Source organism: Pelodiscus sinensis, chromosome 2, assembly GCF_052426305.1.
Source record: "Pelodiscus sinensis isolate ZL-2025 chromosome 2, ASM5242630v1, whole genome shotgun sequence".
Classification (NCBI taxonomy): Eukaryota; Metazoa; Chordata; order Testudines; family Trionychidae; genus Pelodiscus; species Pelodiscus sinensis.
In genome coordinates, this window is record NC_143053.1 from 72,474,290 (window position 1) to 72,487,061 (window position 12,772).

Here is a 12,772-nt window from a genome sequence, read left to right on the forward strand (position 1 = left end):
TTAGGATCAGAGCTGATACCACACAATCAACTTTACAATTTCTAAACTTTATAATAGTTCAGTTAAGAGTGGGGAGCATGTGAGGCTATAGGAAAGCGAACACATTCTGTGAATTCAAAATAATGTCCAAATTAGGGGAGACTGAGAAACTGGAAAATTCCTCAAGTTAAGAAAAGAAAAGGTTCAGTATGCTGACTGGGGTAAAATAAATACTGACATAGATCTCATCCCAAGACACCGAACAAGGATGATTTTTTCAGATTCATACAAGTTAGCTTACATTTGGAAGAATGTTACAATATATCTTAATGACATGAGAGTGTGGCTGAGTTATTGACACAGGGCAAGTAGAGATGGAAAGGCCCAAAAGAATTCAGAAATTCACCCAGACAGCAGAGAAATGTGCCTTTTGAAGGCTAGAGTCCAAGTTATTACATGTATTCAAATGTAATTATTTGAAAATAGCTTTTGGTGCTACAAACCAAATTCTGTTCTCATTTATAACCATTTAAATTCTAGCTCTGCGCATGTTACTGTTAAATTCTAGCTCTGCGCATAGACTTAAGTCTATGTAACTTGGAGCATATTTTGATTCTGTACAAGTACAACCTGTAGCAATTTAAATAGAATAATGTGATGCAATTCTGCCTTCAATTATACAAGTCTAGCTCCCACTAAGGGCATGTCTAACTTCGCTGCACCAGAAATAGATGTTCTGGTGTTCGAATTAGCAGGTTTAGTATAGACCTGAAAATCAAATGCTGAGGGAAGGTCCAGCTGGCTCCTGTCAACCTCCCGCTGTGTGGACACAGCCAAGATCAGCTTAAGGTAAGCTAACTCTAGCTACATATTCTGTGTTGCTGGAGTTGCATACCATAAGCCAGGGCTATTCAACACGCGGCCCATGGCCTGTTTGTTTGCAGCCCGCAGTGCGGTTTGAGTTTAAGTGGGACTCAACACTCAGCACGCAGATGGGAGCCAAAACAAATAAGTAGTCAATATAATGGTCTTCTGTTGATATGCATTTTATCAGTTAAATTCCTAGACTGTCATTGCTCATTAAAAGTGCTGTCATATGGGTGGAAATCGGGTAAACATTGCATTTTATTGATATCAGCAGAACTGACTTAATGGGCCCTGTGTGTTATGTAGTCTTGCCTTAATCTTTGTGTTCATGCCCATTAGTGTGAAATAAGCTATCTGCATATATTTGCATGTTTATGCATCCACACTTAAGTTGCAGCCCTCCGCATGTGCTGTGAATATCACTGTGGCCCTCAGGGCTTCCAAAGTTGAGTAGCCCTGCCTTAAGGTAACCTTCCAGGTTTAGTGTAGACCTGTTCTTATGGCTGTGGGAGTTACACCAATATAACAGAGGGCTGAATCAGGCTATATGGGATACACAATTAGAGTCTGAGGATGTCTGTATCATATTTTACTTGTAGCTGCTACCCTCTGCAAGTTACAATGTAACTGACAATATTTTACATGGTGTTATTTTATATATTCGCTCTACTATATTTTAAAATCAGATATATATATTATATAATAAAAGATGATGTTTAAATGCATCCTGCAATGCCTGTAAATTGGTGGTTTTGCCCTAACCTCTCCAAAATGGAAGAAGGTAGATGTCAGCAATGTTAAAAATATTTCCTATATATTAAAAGCCAGACTATGCACCCTTTAACAACAACGGAGTTACTCACACAAACAGCATCACTGACTTCCATGGAACTACTCACATGAGTTATTGCTTACCAATATGAGTAGATATGGCCCTAGTATACCAAGGTTTGGGGTAAGGTTTTGTTTATTCTTCCAGAAGATTAATATATTTTCTACTTGATATTTCCTGTACTTGGATTTTCCCCTTTCTGAGTATCTAATGGTTAGAAAAGCTGACAATTATGGAAAGGAAAATAGGTTTAAGAAATTGCAAACAAAAATAAGAGAAGTCTCAGAGGGATAACCGTGTTAGTCTGGATCTGCAAAAACAACGAGGAGTCCTGTGGCACCTGAAAAACTAACAGATTCATTAAGGAATACGTTTTCATAGGTAAAACCCACATCATCAGAGTGGAAGTTACAGAAGATGTGATATATATAAGGAAGAAGTTGCTTGTGTTAATGAAGCTAATCAACTCAGGGTGGATGTGGTCATTCACAGCATTTGAAGTGGAGATGTAAATATCAGAAAGGGTCATTGCCTTTGTAATGTGTGTGGTGTTTTAGATGCTGCTTGTAATTATTAGAACTGGGAGCACTGGCTGTTGGGAGTCTGGAAGCACAGGAAACAGGAAGGAGTGGGAAGAAGATTGGGAGGGGCTGAGTGAGAGCTACTGAGGGATGCAGCAGCTTTGTAAAGAGACTCCACTTTTGGTAAAGAAAGTCTTGTTGAAGTTTGTTAGTACCTTGCTTGAATGATACAACATTTTGGCGGCGAGGATGGGATTTGCCTGAAGGTGTGGCAGAAACATTTACAGCGTACCTTATCTGTTCTGGAATATGTGCAGCAGTGATTTTGTCCACAATCAATACAGTAACACCTGGTATTGTAACTGCATGCACCTGTTGATTAGACTGTCTACTGTGGCATACCTTAGCAAAATGCCCACTCTTTTTGCAGTGATTGCACCGAGCTACTTTTGCAGGACATCTTGTGTAGCTTGTGAGCTGTTGTGCAGATCCACAGCGAAAGCATGCTTTTGCTGTGCTTTGAATTTGCTGATTCTGTGGTTTTTCATTAGCTTTCTCCTTGTAATTGTTTGTCTGCAATGATAGTGGACTTTTCTGCAAAGGAGTCACAGCCTGGACTGGGCCTCCTGTATTCATGCTAATTATTTTGGCTTCTGCTACAGCTGACTCAATTTGGGTAGCAATGGTTCTTGCTTTTTTCAGTGTAAGCTGTGGTTCTAGAAGCAAGCTTTCTCTTACACAAAGCATGGTTGTTTTCTCGATGAGCTGGTGTCTAATCATCTCATCTGCCATATTCCCAAAGTCACAAGTTACAATCAGACTCCTCAGAGAAGCAATATGCTGCATTATAGTCTCCACTGGTTTCTGCTCACACTGGCAAAATCTGTAGCGATTAGCTTTTACATTCACTTTTGGCACAAAAAGTTCTTTAATGCAGTGAGTGCAGTCTCATTTATCATCTGCAAGGGGAAAAGTGTAAAATACACGCTGCCCTTCTGCTCCAAGGCAGTGGATTAGCAGAGCACGCTTTCTTACTTCAGAACTCTCTGTAGCACTGACTGCAAGCAGATAAGTCTCAATCATATGAATCCAGGCAGTAAAAGCAATTGGAGGCTCACCTGGGCTTTGCAGAAAGGGTGCAGGTGGGTTCAGAGGCAGAAAATCCATCCTTGTAGCCAAAATGTTGTATCATGCAATCAAGGTACTAACAAACTTCAACAGGACTTTATTTACCAAAAGTGGAGCCTTTTTACAAAGTTGCTGCATCCCTCTGTAACTATCACTCAGCCCCTGCCAATCTTCTCCCCGCTCCATCCTGTTTCCTGTGCTTCCAGACTCACAACAGCCAGTGCTCCCAGTTCTAATAATTACAAGCAGCATCTAAAACACCACATTGTGTTAACCAGTTAAGATCCTTATTCAGTCCTAAAATGATTGTGCTGAATTTACAAATGAATTCCAATTCGGCTGCCTCCCTTTGTAATTGGGTTTTGAAATTCTTTTGTAGGAGGATGGTGACTTTCAAATCTATTACTGAATGTCCAGGGAGGTTAAAGCGTTCCCCTTCAGGTCTGTGTGCACTACCCTTCCTGATGTCTGATTTGTATACTTTGGCATAGAGAGTGTCTGGTTTGGCTGATATATAGGGCAGAGAGGCATTGCTGGCACTTGATGGTATACATAACATTAGTGGATGTGGATTAGTGGATAGCATATAGCACATTAGTGGATGAGCTCCTGATGGTGTGGCTTATATGGTTAGGTCCTGTGATGGTGTTGCATGTATAGATACGTGGACGGACTTGGCAATGGGCTTGTTGCAGGGATAGGTTACTGGGTTAGTGTTTCTGTGGTGTTGTGTGGCTTCTGGTGAGTATTGGCTTCTGGTTGGGGGAAGTGGGGGTTGTCTGTAGGAGGTAAGTGGCCTGTTTACCAAGGTCTGTGAGAGCAAGGGATCATTTTTCAGGATTGGCTGTAGATTGTCAATGACGTATTTCAGGGGTTTTAGCTGGCGGATGCAGGTGATAACCAGTGGGGTTCTGCTATTCACCTTATTGGTCCTGTCCTGAAGCAGGTGACTTCTGGGCATTCATCTGGCTCTGTCAACATGTTTTTTCACTTCCCCAGGTGAGTATTTAACTTTTAAGAAAGCTTGATAAAGATCTTGTGCGTGTTTGTCTCTCCCCGAGGGATTGGAGACACAGCTACAGTTGTATTTTAGGGCTTAGTTGTAAAGAATGGATCATGTAATTTGTCCTGGATAGAAGCTAGAGCCATGTAGGTAAGAAAAGCAGTCAGCAGATTTCTGGTATAGGATGGTGATTAACAACCATCATTTATTTGAACTGTAGTGTCCAGGAAGTGGCTCTCTCATGTGGATTGTTCCAGGTTGAGGTTGATAGTGGGGTGGAAATTGTTGAAATCCTGATGGAATTATTCAAAGGCCTCTTTCCATATGATGAAGATGTCATCAATGTAGCATAAGAGGAGAAAGAGTGCTGGGGGATGGGAGCTGAGGAAACATTCTTCTAGGTCATCCATTAACATATTAGCATATTGTGGGGCTATGTGGGTACCCATAGCAGTGCTGCTGACTTGAAAGTATAAATTTTCCCCAAATAAAAAACGGTGGTGGTGGAGAACAAAGTCACATCGCTCTGCCAACAGGTGTGCTATGGCATCATTGATACTGTTCCTGAAGCTTCTAGTCCATTCATAGAATCATAGAACCACAGAGCTGGAAGAGACCTTAGAAGGCCATCAAGTCCAGCTCCCTGCCCAAGGCAGGACCAACCCCAATTAAATCAACCCAGCCAGGGCTTTGTCAAGCTGAGACTTAAACACTGCTAGGGATGGAGACTCCACTACTTCCCTAGGTAACCCATTCCAGTGCTTCACCACCCTCCTAGTGAAATAGCTTTTCCTAATATCCAACCTGGACCTCTCCCACCACAACTTCTGTGTGGATAATTGGTATAGAGAGCTTCTACATCAATAGTGGCCAGGATGCTGTTTTCAGGAAGATTACAGATGCACTGTAGTTTCTTTAGGAAGTCAGTGGTCTCTCAGCTAGGAGTGCTAGTAACAAAGAGTCTGAGGAGAGAGACCACATAGCTGGATAACCCTGCCAAGGGGGGCTGATGCCTGAGGTGACTGGAGCATCCAGGATTCCAGGTTTATGGAATCTCCTAGTCAGGGGTCTAGGGATGTGTCTAAGTAAATTTGGTCCTGTGCTACTGCAGGGAGTTTCTTGCGCAGATGGTGTAGTTTCTTTTGGTATTCCTCAGTGGGATCAGAGGAAAGTGGCCTGTAGAATGTGGTGTTGGAGAGTTTCCTGACATTCTCAGATTACAAACAGGAGGCTAAGAGAAGTTATCCACCTAATTCAACCCGGAACATCTAGAAAAAGTCTCTGGGTATGTCTACACTACCACCCTAATTCGAACTAGGGTGGTTAATGTAGTCAATCGAAGTTGCAAATGAAGCCCGGGATTTAAATATCCCGGGCTTCATTTGCATCTTGCCAGGCGCCGCCATTTTTATATCCCAGGTAGTTCAGATTCCGTGCCCGCGGCTACACGCGGCACGGAGTAGGTAGTTCGAATTAGGCTTTCTAATTCAAACTACCGTTACACCTCGTTGTACGAGGATGACCTCGTTCCACGAGGAGTAACGGTAGTTCGAATTAGAAAGCCTAATTCGAACTACCTACTCGTGCCGCGTGTAGTCGCGGGCACGGAGTCCGAACTACCGGGGATTTAAAAATGGCGGCTCCCGGCAAGATGCAAATGAAGCCTGGGATATTTAAATCGATTGACTACATTAACCACCCTAGTTCGAACTAGGGTGGTAGTGTAGACATACCCTCTGTGTTTACTCATGTTGTCTTTTAGATTTATTGCACAGGAAAAGAATCATTACCTTTTGTACTGATTCACTTGACACGTGAGTTTCCATGCTCATTTCATCAACTGCACTCTGGAGCTGGGCTTAGAAATGAAGTTATTTCTATATCCTCTCATGAGAGGGTAGATTATATGCAAGTCCCATATAGAGGCATCTGAGAACTTCCATAATGAACTGATATGTATTTCTTGCTATCTGTGCTATTTTGTAGACTGTAAATACTATATTTTATAATTCATTGTTTCAGGAGCACCCACATTGCAGTTAACTGTTTTTGTATGCATATTTTACGGGACACCCCACTAACCTTTTTTACCTAGAGTTAGTCAATTGCCAGTTATTTTGATTTACTTTTATTTATTTATTTATTTTGTGTAGGCTAATGCAAATGCTCCCCACATGATAGTGTTCTGAAATATCATCAGTTTTCCCCACATGAGTATGATTAGGTGTTATTTATACATATTTGGGTAGGGCATGGTTCCTGTTCCAAAGAATTTGCAACCTAAGTCCCTGATCCGGTATCACTTACACATATGCTTAATTTTATGCTCATGTAGTAAAAGGGACTACCCACATGCAAAATTTTAAGCATAAATATAATTGCGTACACAGCCATGGGCTATACTGAATCTAAATTAAACAGAAACAACATTACACTGTTTATGTTTTTAAAAAATCAACAACGTTGGGACAGGAACATTTTGTGTATTTTCCCTTATCTAAGGAATTCTTCATGGTATATATACCTACCTCAGGAGTCGGAGCTCTGCAAGGAGAGTGGGGTTCTGTTGTGCCTTCTCTGGCGTGGGCTGAGATGCCTGCTCATGTTCAAGCCGCAGCCTCTGAATCTCCTGTAAAATTTCTCTTGGGGGAGGATAGTAAGTAAAAGACTAAAGGTCAGTGTATTCCCATAGAACCAGCCTAGAACCCCACTATTACAAAAAGAAGAACTGTCTGTAGCTCTGAAACAATAAGGATATCATGTCTAGGCTCCAAACAATAGAACATTTCAGCTTTAGTGAAACAGTCATCACTGGAATACATTTGCTGATGTTTGCTATAGCCCTCTGCAAGGCATTTCTGCAAGACCTGCATAAAAGAGACCATAAAACTAGAGCTAAATTTAAGATGCTTTCTGTGGAAAGCAGAGACAAAGATCCTGTTTGGCCCAATTAATGAATTCCTCACCTTCCTTCTTGCAAGTGAATATTCTATGTGCCACATGGAATTAAGAGAAACTAGAATAATATCTAGTTAACAAGTTTGTTGTGAGCAAGACACGAGAAGTCATTCTTCCGCTCTACTCTGTGCTGATTAGGCCTCAGTTGGAGTATTGTGTCGAGATCTGGGCACCACATTTCAAGAAAGATGTGGAGAAATTGGAGAAGGTTCAGAGAAGAGCAACAAGAATGATTAAAGGTCTAGAGAACATGACCTATGAAGGAAAACTGAAAGAATTGGGTTTGTTTAGTTTGGAAAAGAGAAGATTGAGAGGGGACATGATAGCGGTTTTCAGGTAACTAAAACGGTGTCACAAGGAGGAGGGAGAAAACTTGTTCTTCCTGGCCTCTGAGAATAGGACAAGAAGCAATGGGCTTAAACTGCAGCAAGGGAGGTTTAGGTTGGACATTAGGAAAAAGTTCCTAACTGTCAGGGTGGCTAAACACTGGAATAAATTGCCTAAGGTGGTTGTGGAATCTCCATCTCTGGAGATATTTAAGAGTTGGTTAGATAAATGTCTATCAGGGATGGTCTAGACCAGTTTTTTCAACCTTTTTTTGCTCATGGCCCCCTTCTGAGTCTCGTTCACCTCTGTGGCCCCCCTCATAGCTGCTGTTAGTTGGAAAAAAAGGTATATAATTTACCTAATGTTCCGTTTTTTCCATGTGGCGCCATAGAGGTAGGACGTGGCCCCTGGGGAGCCATATGGCCTCTGGTTGAGAACCACTGTTCTAGACAGTACTGGGTCCTGCCATGAGGGCAGGGAACTGGACTCGATGACCTCTCGAGGTCCCTTCCAGTCCTAGTATTCTATGATTCTATGATCTGTCCTGTCTTCTACATCAATCAGGCACATGCCATTTGTACTTTTAAAAATGTTTTTAATTTAACCGTGGATCTGAGAGAGAGGAGCTCTTCTGGGGAAAATACATTTAATAGGATTTACTATAAATGAATCTGTGCATAAGAGTGCTCACAGATCAAGGCTGCACAGCTTTGTTAAAGTAGAATGAAGGTTATTGATGTTAGTGAAAGACTCTTTCTTCATTACGCTTTGGTAGGCATGAGACACTAAAAAGCAGATTTGAACACCACAAAGCAAACTAACACTAGAGCTGGTAGAATTATTTTACAGTGACAGAAGGCATCACAAAAATCTGGGCTATAAATGCATCTGGTTTTGGTCACTCCTCATCTGTCTACCAGTACAAGCAGAGAACACAGAACTTAGCTCTGTATGACAACATTAGTTACCATTCAGTGATCTTGAGTCTGACACACAAGGCCAGATTCTCAGCTGGTGTAAATCAGTGTAGCTCCGCTAAAAGAAGTGACATTAGTCTGATTTACTCCAGTTGGGCATCTGGCCCCTAATTCCAAAGACTTCCCATTGCCTGTTTCTCAATTTCAGCTATTTGTGTATCAAAGGCCTAATTTTCTGATAGTCTTTTTACAATCACTGTTTCTTATATTTATCACACACAGATTGCGTTCTAGAGAGCTTGAATATTCTTCTCTATAAATATAAAGAGGGCACCAAAGATGTTTTTGAGTTTGGAATCATAATGGGATTTTTATTTTTAATCCTCTGCAAGGATTTTTGAAAACACAGGCTGATTCTGTAATGCCTTAAAAGTGGCTTGCCACAATTTTGCCACACGTACATTGATATTGGCTATCTAGGCAACCTGTTTCCTGTCTTGATAACTAGATCCAGATCTAAAGAGAGCATGTACACAAAAACAAGTGAGAAGAAATGTTAAAAACAAACAGACGTAAATTGCATGGTTCTAAACAAAGGCAGGCATTTTCTAGAGACTTACCGGTTCTTGTTTTCAAGTTCTGCAATCAGCTGCCTTTGTTGCTTATTTGCATCAATGGTGAAAGAGATATCTGAGGCACCTCTCTGCTGACCCTGCTGCTGTTGCTGCTGCTGTTGCTGCTGTGGTAAAAAAGTTTGGGTTCATTATTAAAAATCTCCATGCACTCATCTACACCTAAAAGTATGCTCAACAGTATCCACAAAAGTATATCTTAAGATGGCAAGGCATCCTGGAATCTCAATGCTATTGATGACCTGGGCTCTCTACGCTAAAATAAAATTAAACAAAAATCTATAATACAGCATATTCCACTATTAGTGCAACTGACAATGTAGCAACAACAGAGTAAGCACTAAGCTAGATAATGCTTGAATGTTTACCACCAAGTCATTGTAACTCCTCCAAGGAATTTTCCAGGGAACGCTGATAAAAATTCCTGACCTCATCTTTAGCAGGGGCTTAGCACTGATGAAGCTGCACTGTTAGTGGTAGCTTCTGTAATATGGTTCCTAATGATTATGCTGTAGAGAAAGCCATTGAGACTTGCCACATGAGAAAAAAGGAATTTCCACTCAAACAAAAAACAAGAAAACATTCATCCCACTTCACCGTGTTTAGAAAAGTCACTTGTCCCAAGAAAGCACAGCAAATTTCTCCATGGTAAATCCTCTTTCATCATCCACGTTTTATTCAGGATGTAGTTCAGTGCATCGTCTCTATGACTGAATCTCTGATATACCTATTGACACTTTCAGCAAAGCTGTTCCACAGCATTTAATTGTCAACCGATCCATTTTCTAATTAGTGGATTTCACACCAATCTCATTACAACTTTATTGGGGTACTGCCTTTGCACATTTGTCATCAATAACCAAAAGTTACTATGTTCTTAAAAATATTTTATACATCCTGATGCAGTGCAGGGATGAATTCAGCCATTAAAAGTATTCTAAGACATCTAAATTATTATTTTGTCCTCCAGGGTGTACAGATAAGGATTTTGCAAGTGACAATCTAATTGAGTACCCTCAACTACTGCAAATGGGACTGTCTCACTTTAAGGATGATCTGAAGTGGAAGTTTTACAAATGGGACCTGATCTTCTCATAGAATCTAAAGGACTGGAAGGGACCTCGATAGGTCATCTAGTCCAGTCCACTGCATTCATGGAAGGATTAAGCATTATCTACAGTGCTTTGCAGCCTCTAGCATTAGCCCTCAAAAAGAAATATATTCCTCTCCTTGCTAGACTCTGTTTTTATACAACACATAGGGGAAACACATTTCTGGTTTTAGTTACAGAATTTGTGATTGCCACATCTGTTCTGAGAGCTCCACTTCACAGAAGGCCTTTCTTCACTTTCTCCTTTGAACTGTCTATTTAAAAGACATAGAAAAAGGTGGGATATTGATGGGAAGGAGAAAGCTTAGCATATCCATCCAAACCATATCTGTTTCTTGTTTATTTAAATACTCTTTCTCCATACAGATTCATGACACTAAGATGCCCTGATGGTAGGTGCTGTATAGAAAATGCAAAGAGATAGATACAGACAGTATTTCAGTCTTCAGTAATAGAGTTTTCCAACCCATGCACATCATTAGCAGGGCATTTTGGTTAGATAAAAAATTATTATTCTTCAGTGATAAGATGAATCAGCTACAGATGAAAGGTTCCCTTGAATTTGAGTGGAGCTGCATTCTGAATCTGACAGTGACCGATTTATCAGGCAACTGATACTGAAATGATCTGATTGTGTGTGCATTCCTCCCTGCTGTTCCTGCTCCTTGGACATTGTGAAGTCTTAAATAAGATAGATGGCTAAATACCATGGGCCAAATTCATCTCCACAGTAGCTCTACTGCTTTCCCCTGATTTGAATTTGGCTCACGGTTTTAACATGAACAAACTTGCCTTATTTGGCTATCAGCTGACTTCACTGTGTACATCAAGAGTGAAAATATGCTTCCTGACATCCTGTCCAGAGCTTCTGTTCACCTAACTTTCATTTATGCTTCTTTGTTCTATCAAATCTGCTGAGATGGATATAAAGGAAACTCGGCTGAACTTATTTATGCCATTTAAGGGTGAGTCTACACTCTAGGGCATAATTTGACATAAGCTACACAAATTGAGCTATGTCAATTGCGTAGCTTATTTCAAAATACCTTATTTTGAAATAGGGAGCGTCTACACAGCCCATATTTTGAAACAGAGTGCACTTCCTCCAACTTCCCTAACTCCTCATACAGTGAGGGTTACAGGAGTCGGAGTAAGAAGTCCTCCAGCTTGACAGTATTTTGACACTATTTTGAAATAACTGCCTGCTGTGTAGACACGGATTAAGTTATTTTGGAATAGTGCTAGATATTTCAAAATAGTGTTTCAGTATAGACATAACCTAGGATTGTATACACTTCCGATAGGTTTCTCTTTTAGTCTGAATAGAGTAAGCTTTCACAAGTCATCCCATTTTATTCTGAGATTTACAGTAGCATAGTTATTGTTCTGACGAGGGAGGGCAGATGTGCAGCTGGCTACCATCCTCCCAGGTCAGTGCCTCTGGCTGGGGGAAGAAGTGACCAAGGCTAACGCAAGGGTCATTAAAATCACCCTATCCAAGATCATTAATTAAAATATTCCGCACATAAGTCTCTGGTGGCTATGGTATTTGAGCTAAGAAATGAAACAGATTCACCCCCTTCTTTTTACCTTTAAATTGTTAACCTTTGTTAACAATCTATCTTCCAATCCACTTTGAGTTCAGATGTCCCAAGCGATCTTCCTGTTTTTGGATTTGGAGATGGTAGAATAATGGTGGGTGAGGGCAGCGGTTTCCTTAGTTTGAATTGTTTAAACATCACAAGGTTAATGTATACACTCATCACTAAGCTAGCTGCAAGAAAGCATTTGTGTTCTTTATTACATAACAATATCCCCCAATAAAATTATCTGTGAACCATCAAGGTTGCCAGATGTAAATTTTCTGATGGTGACAAGTCCTTGTACTTCAGAAACAAGAACAATCAGAAACCTTTACTTTCCCCAATTAAAACCACTTACTGATGCAGACGTCTCTGCTGCCAGTCTCGCTGCATACCTGGCGATCAGCCTGTGCTCTTCATCTAGACGGCTCGCACTGTCAAGCATGCTGCTCAGATTTGGGGTGGGGGAAAAAGGAGAGAGGCATCAGTATACAGAAGGCACAGTTGTCACTTTGTTATAGTGTCCATTATTTCCCATTGCACAATTTACAAGAAAATACCCAGAACTATGTTAAAACAAACAATGACAATGAAGACTGCTCTTAATTAATAACCTATGGTGCTTTGAACATACTGATGAGGTGAGAGAATTCAATTCATCTTGCGTTATGTCGGCCATACATAGCCCTGACTCCTCCTTGCAGAAATTCTGAGTGAAGTGAGCCATAGTGGCATAAAGGACTCATCTGACTGCATTGAGAGGGAGGGCAGATATTCAGCTGGCTAGCATGCTCCCAGGACAGTGCCTCTGGCTGGGGGAAGAAGTGGCCAAGTCCCCTAGGGCAATTTCTCTGGCATGACTTCTACAGAGGGGTGGATCCTTCCTAGAGTCCTGTAGCCTTTGTCGATGCAGA

At 41.0% G+C, this 12,772-nt stretch overlaps 1 protein-coding gene across 24 annotated transcripts in view; it reads right to left on the reverse strand.

The window, feature by feature from the left end:
* The window catches only part of DTNA (dystrobrevin alpha), a 340,146-nt gene that overhangs the window by 33,898 nt on the left and 293,476 nt on the right, over positions 1–12,772 (reverse strand). For 22 of the 24 annotated variants that reach the window (XM_075920735.2, XM_025180859.3, XM_025180861.3 and 19 more), the window contains 3 exons: positions 12,217–12,304; positions 9,153–9,271; positions 6,859–6,972 (listed from right to left, as the gene is read on the reverse strand). In XM_075920735.2, coding sequence (XP_075776850.1) covers positions 6,859–6,972; positions 9,153–9,271; positions 12,217–12,304 — 321 coding nt within the window. The remainder of the gene's footprint in view (positions 1–6,858; positions 6,973–9,152; positions 9,272–12,216; positions 12,305–12,772) is intronic. The other 2 variants (XM_075920737.2, XM_075920736.2) reach the window with 1 other exon arrangement.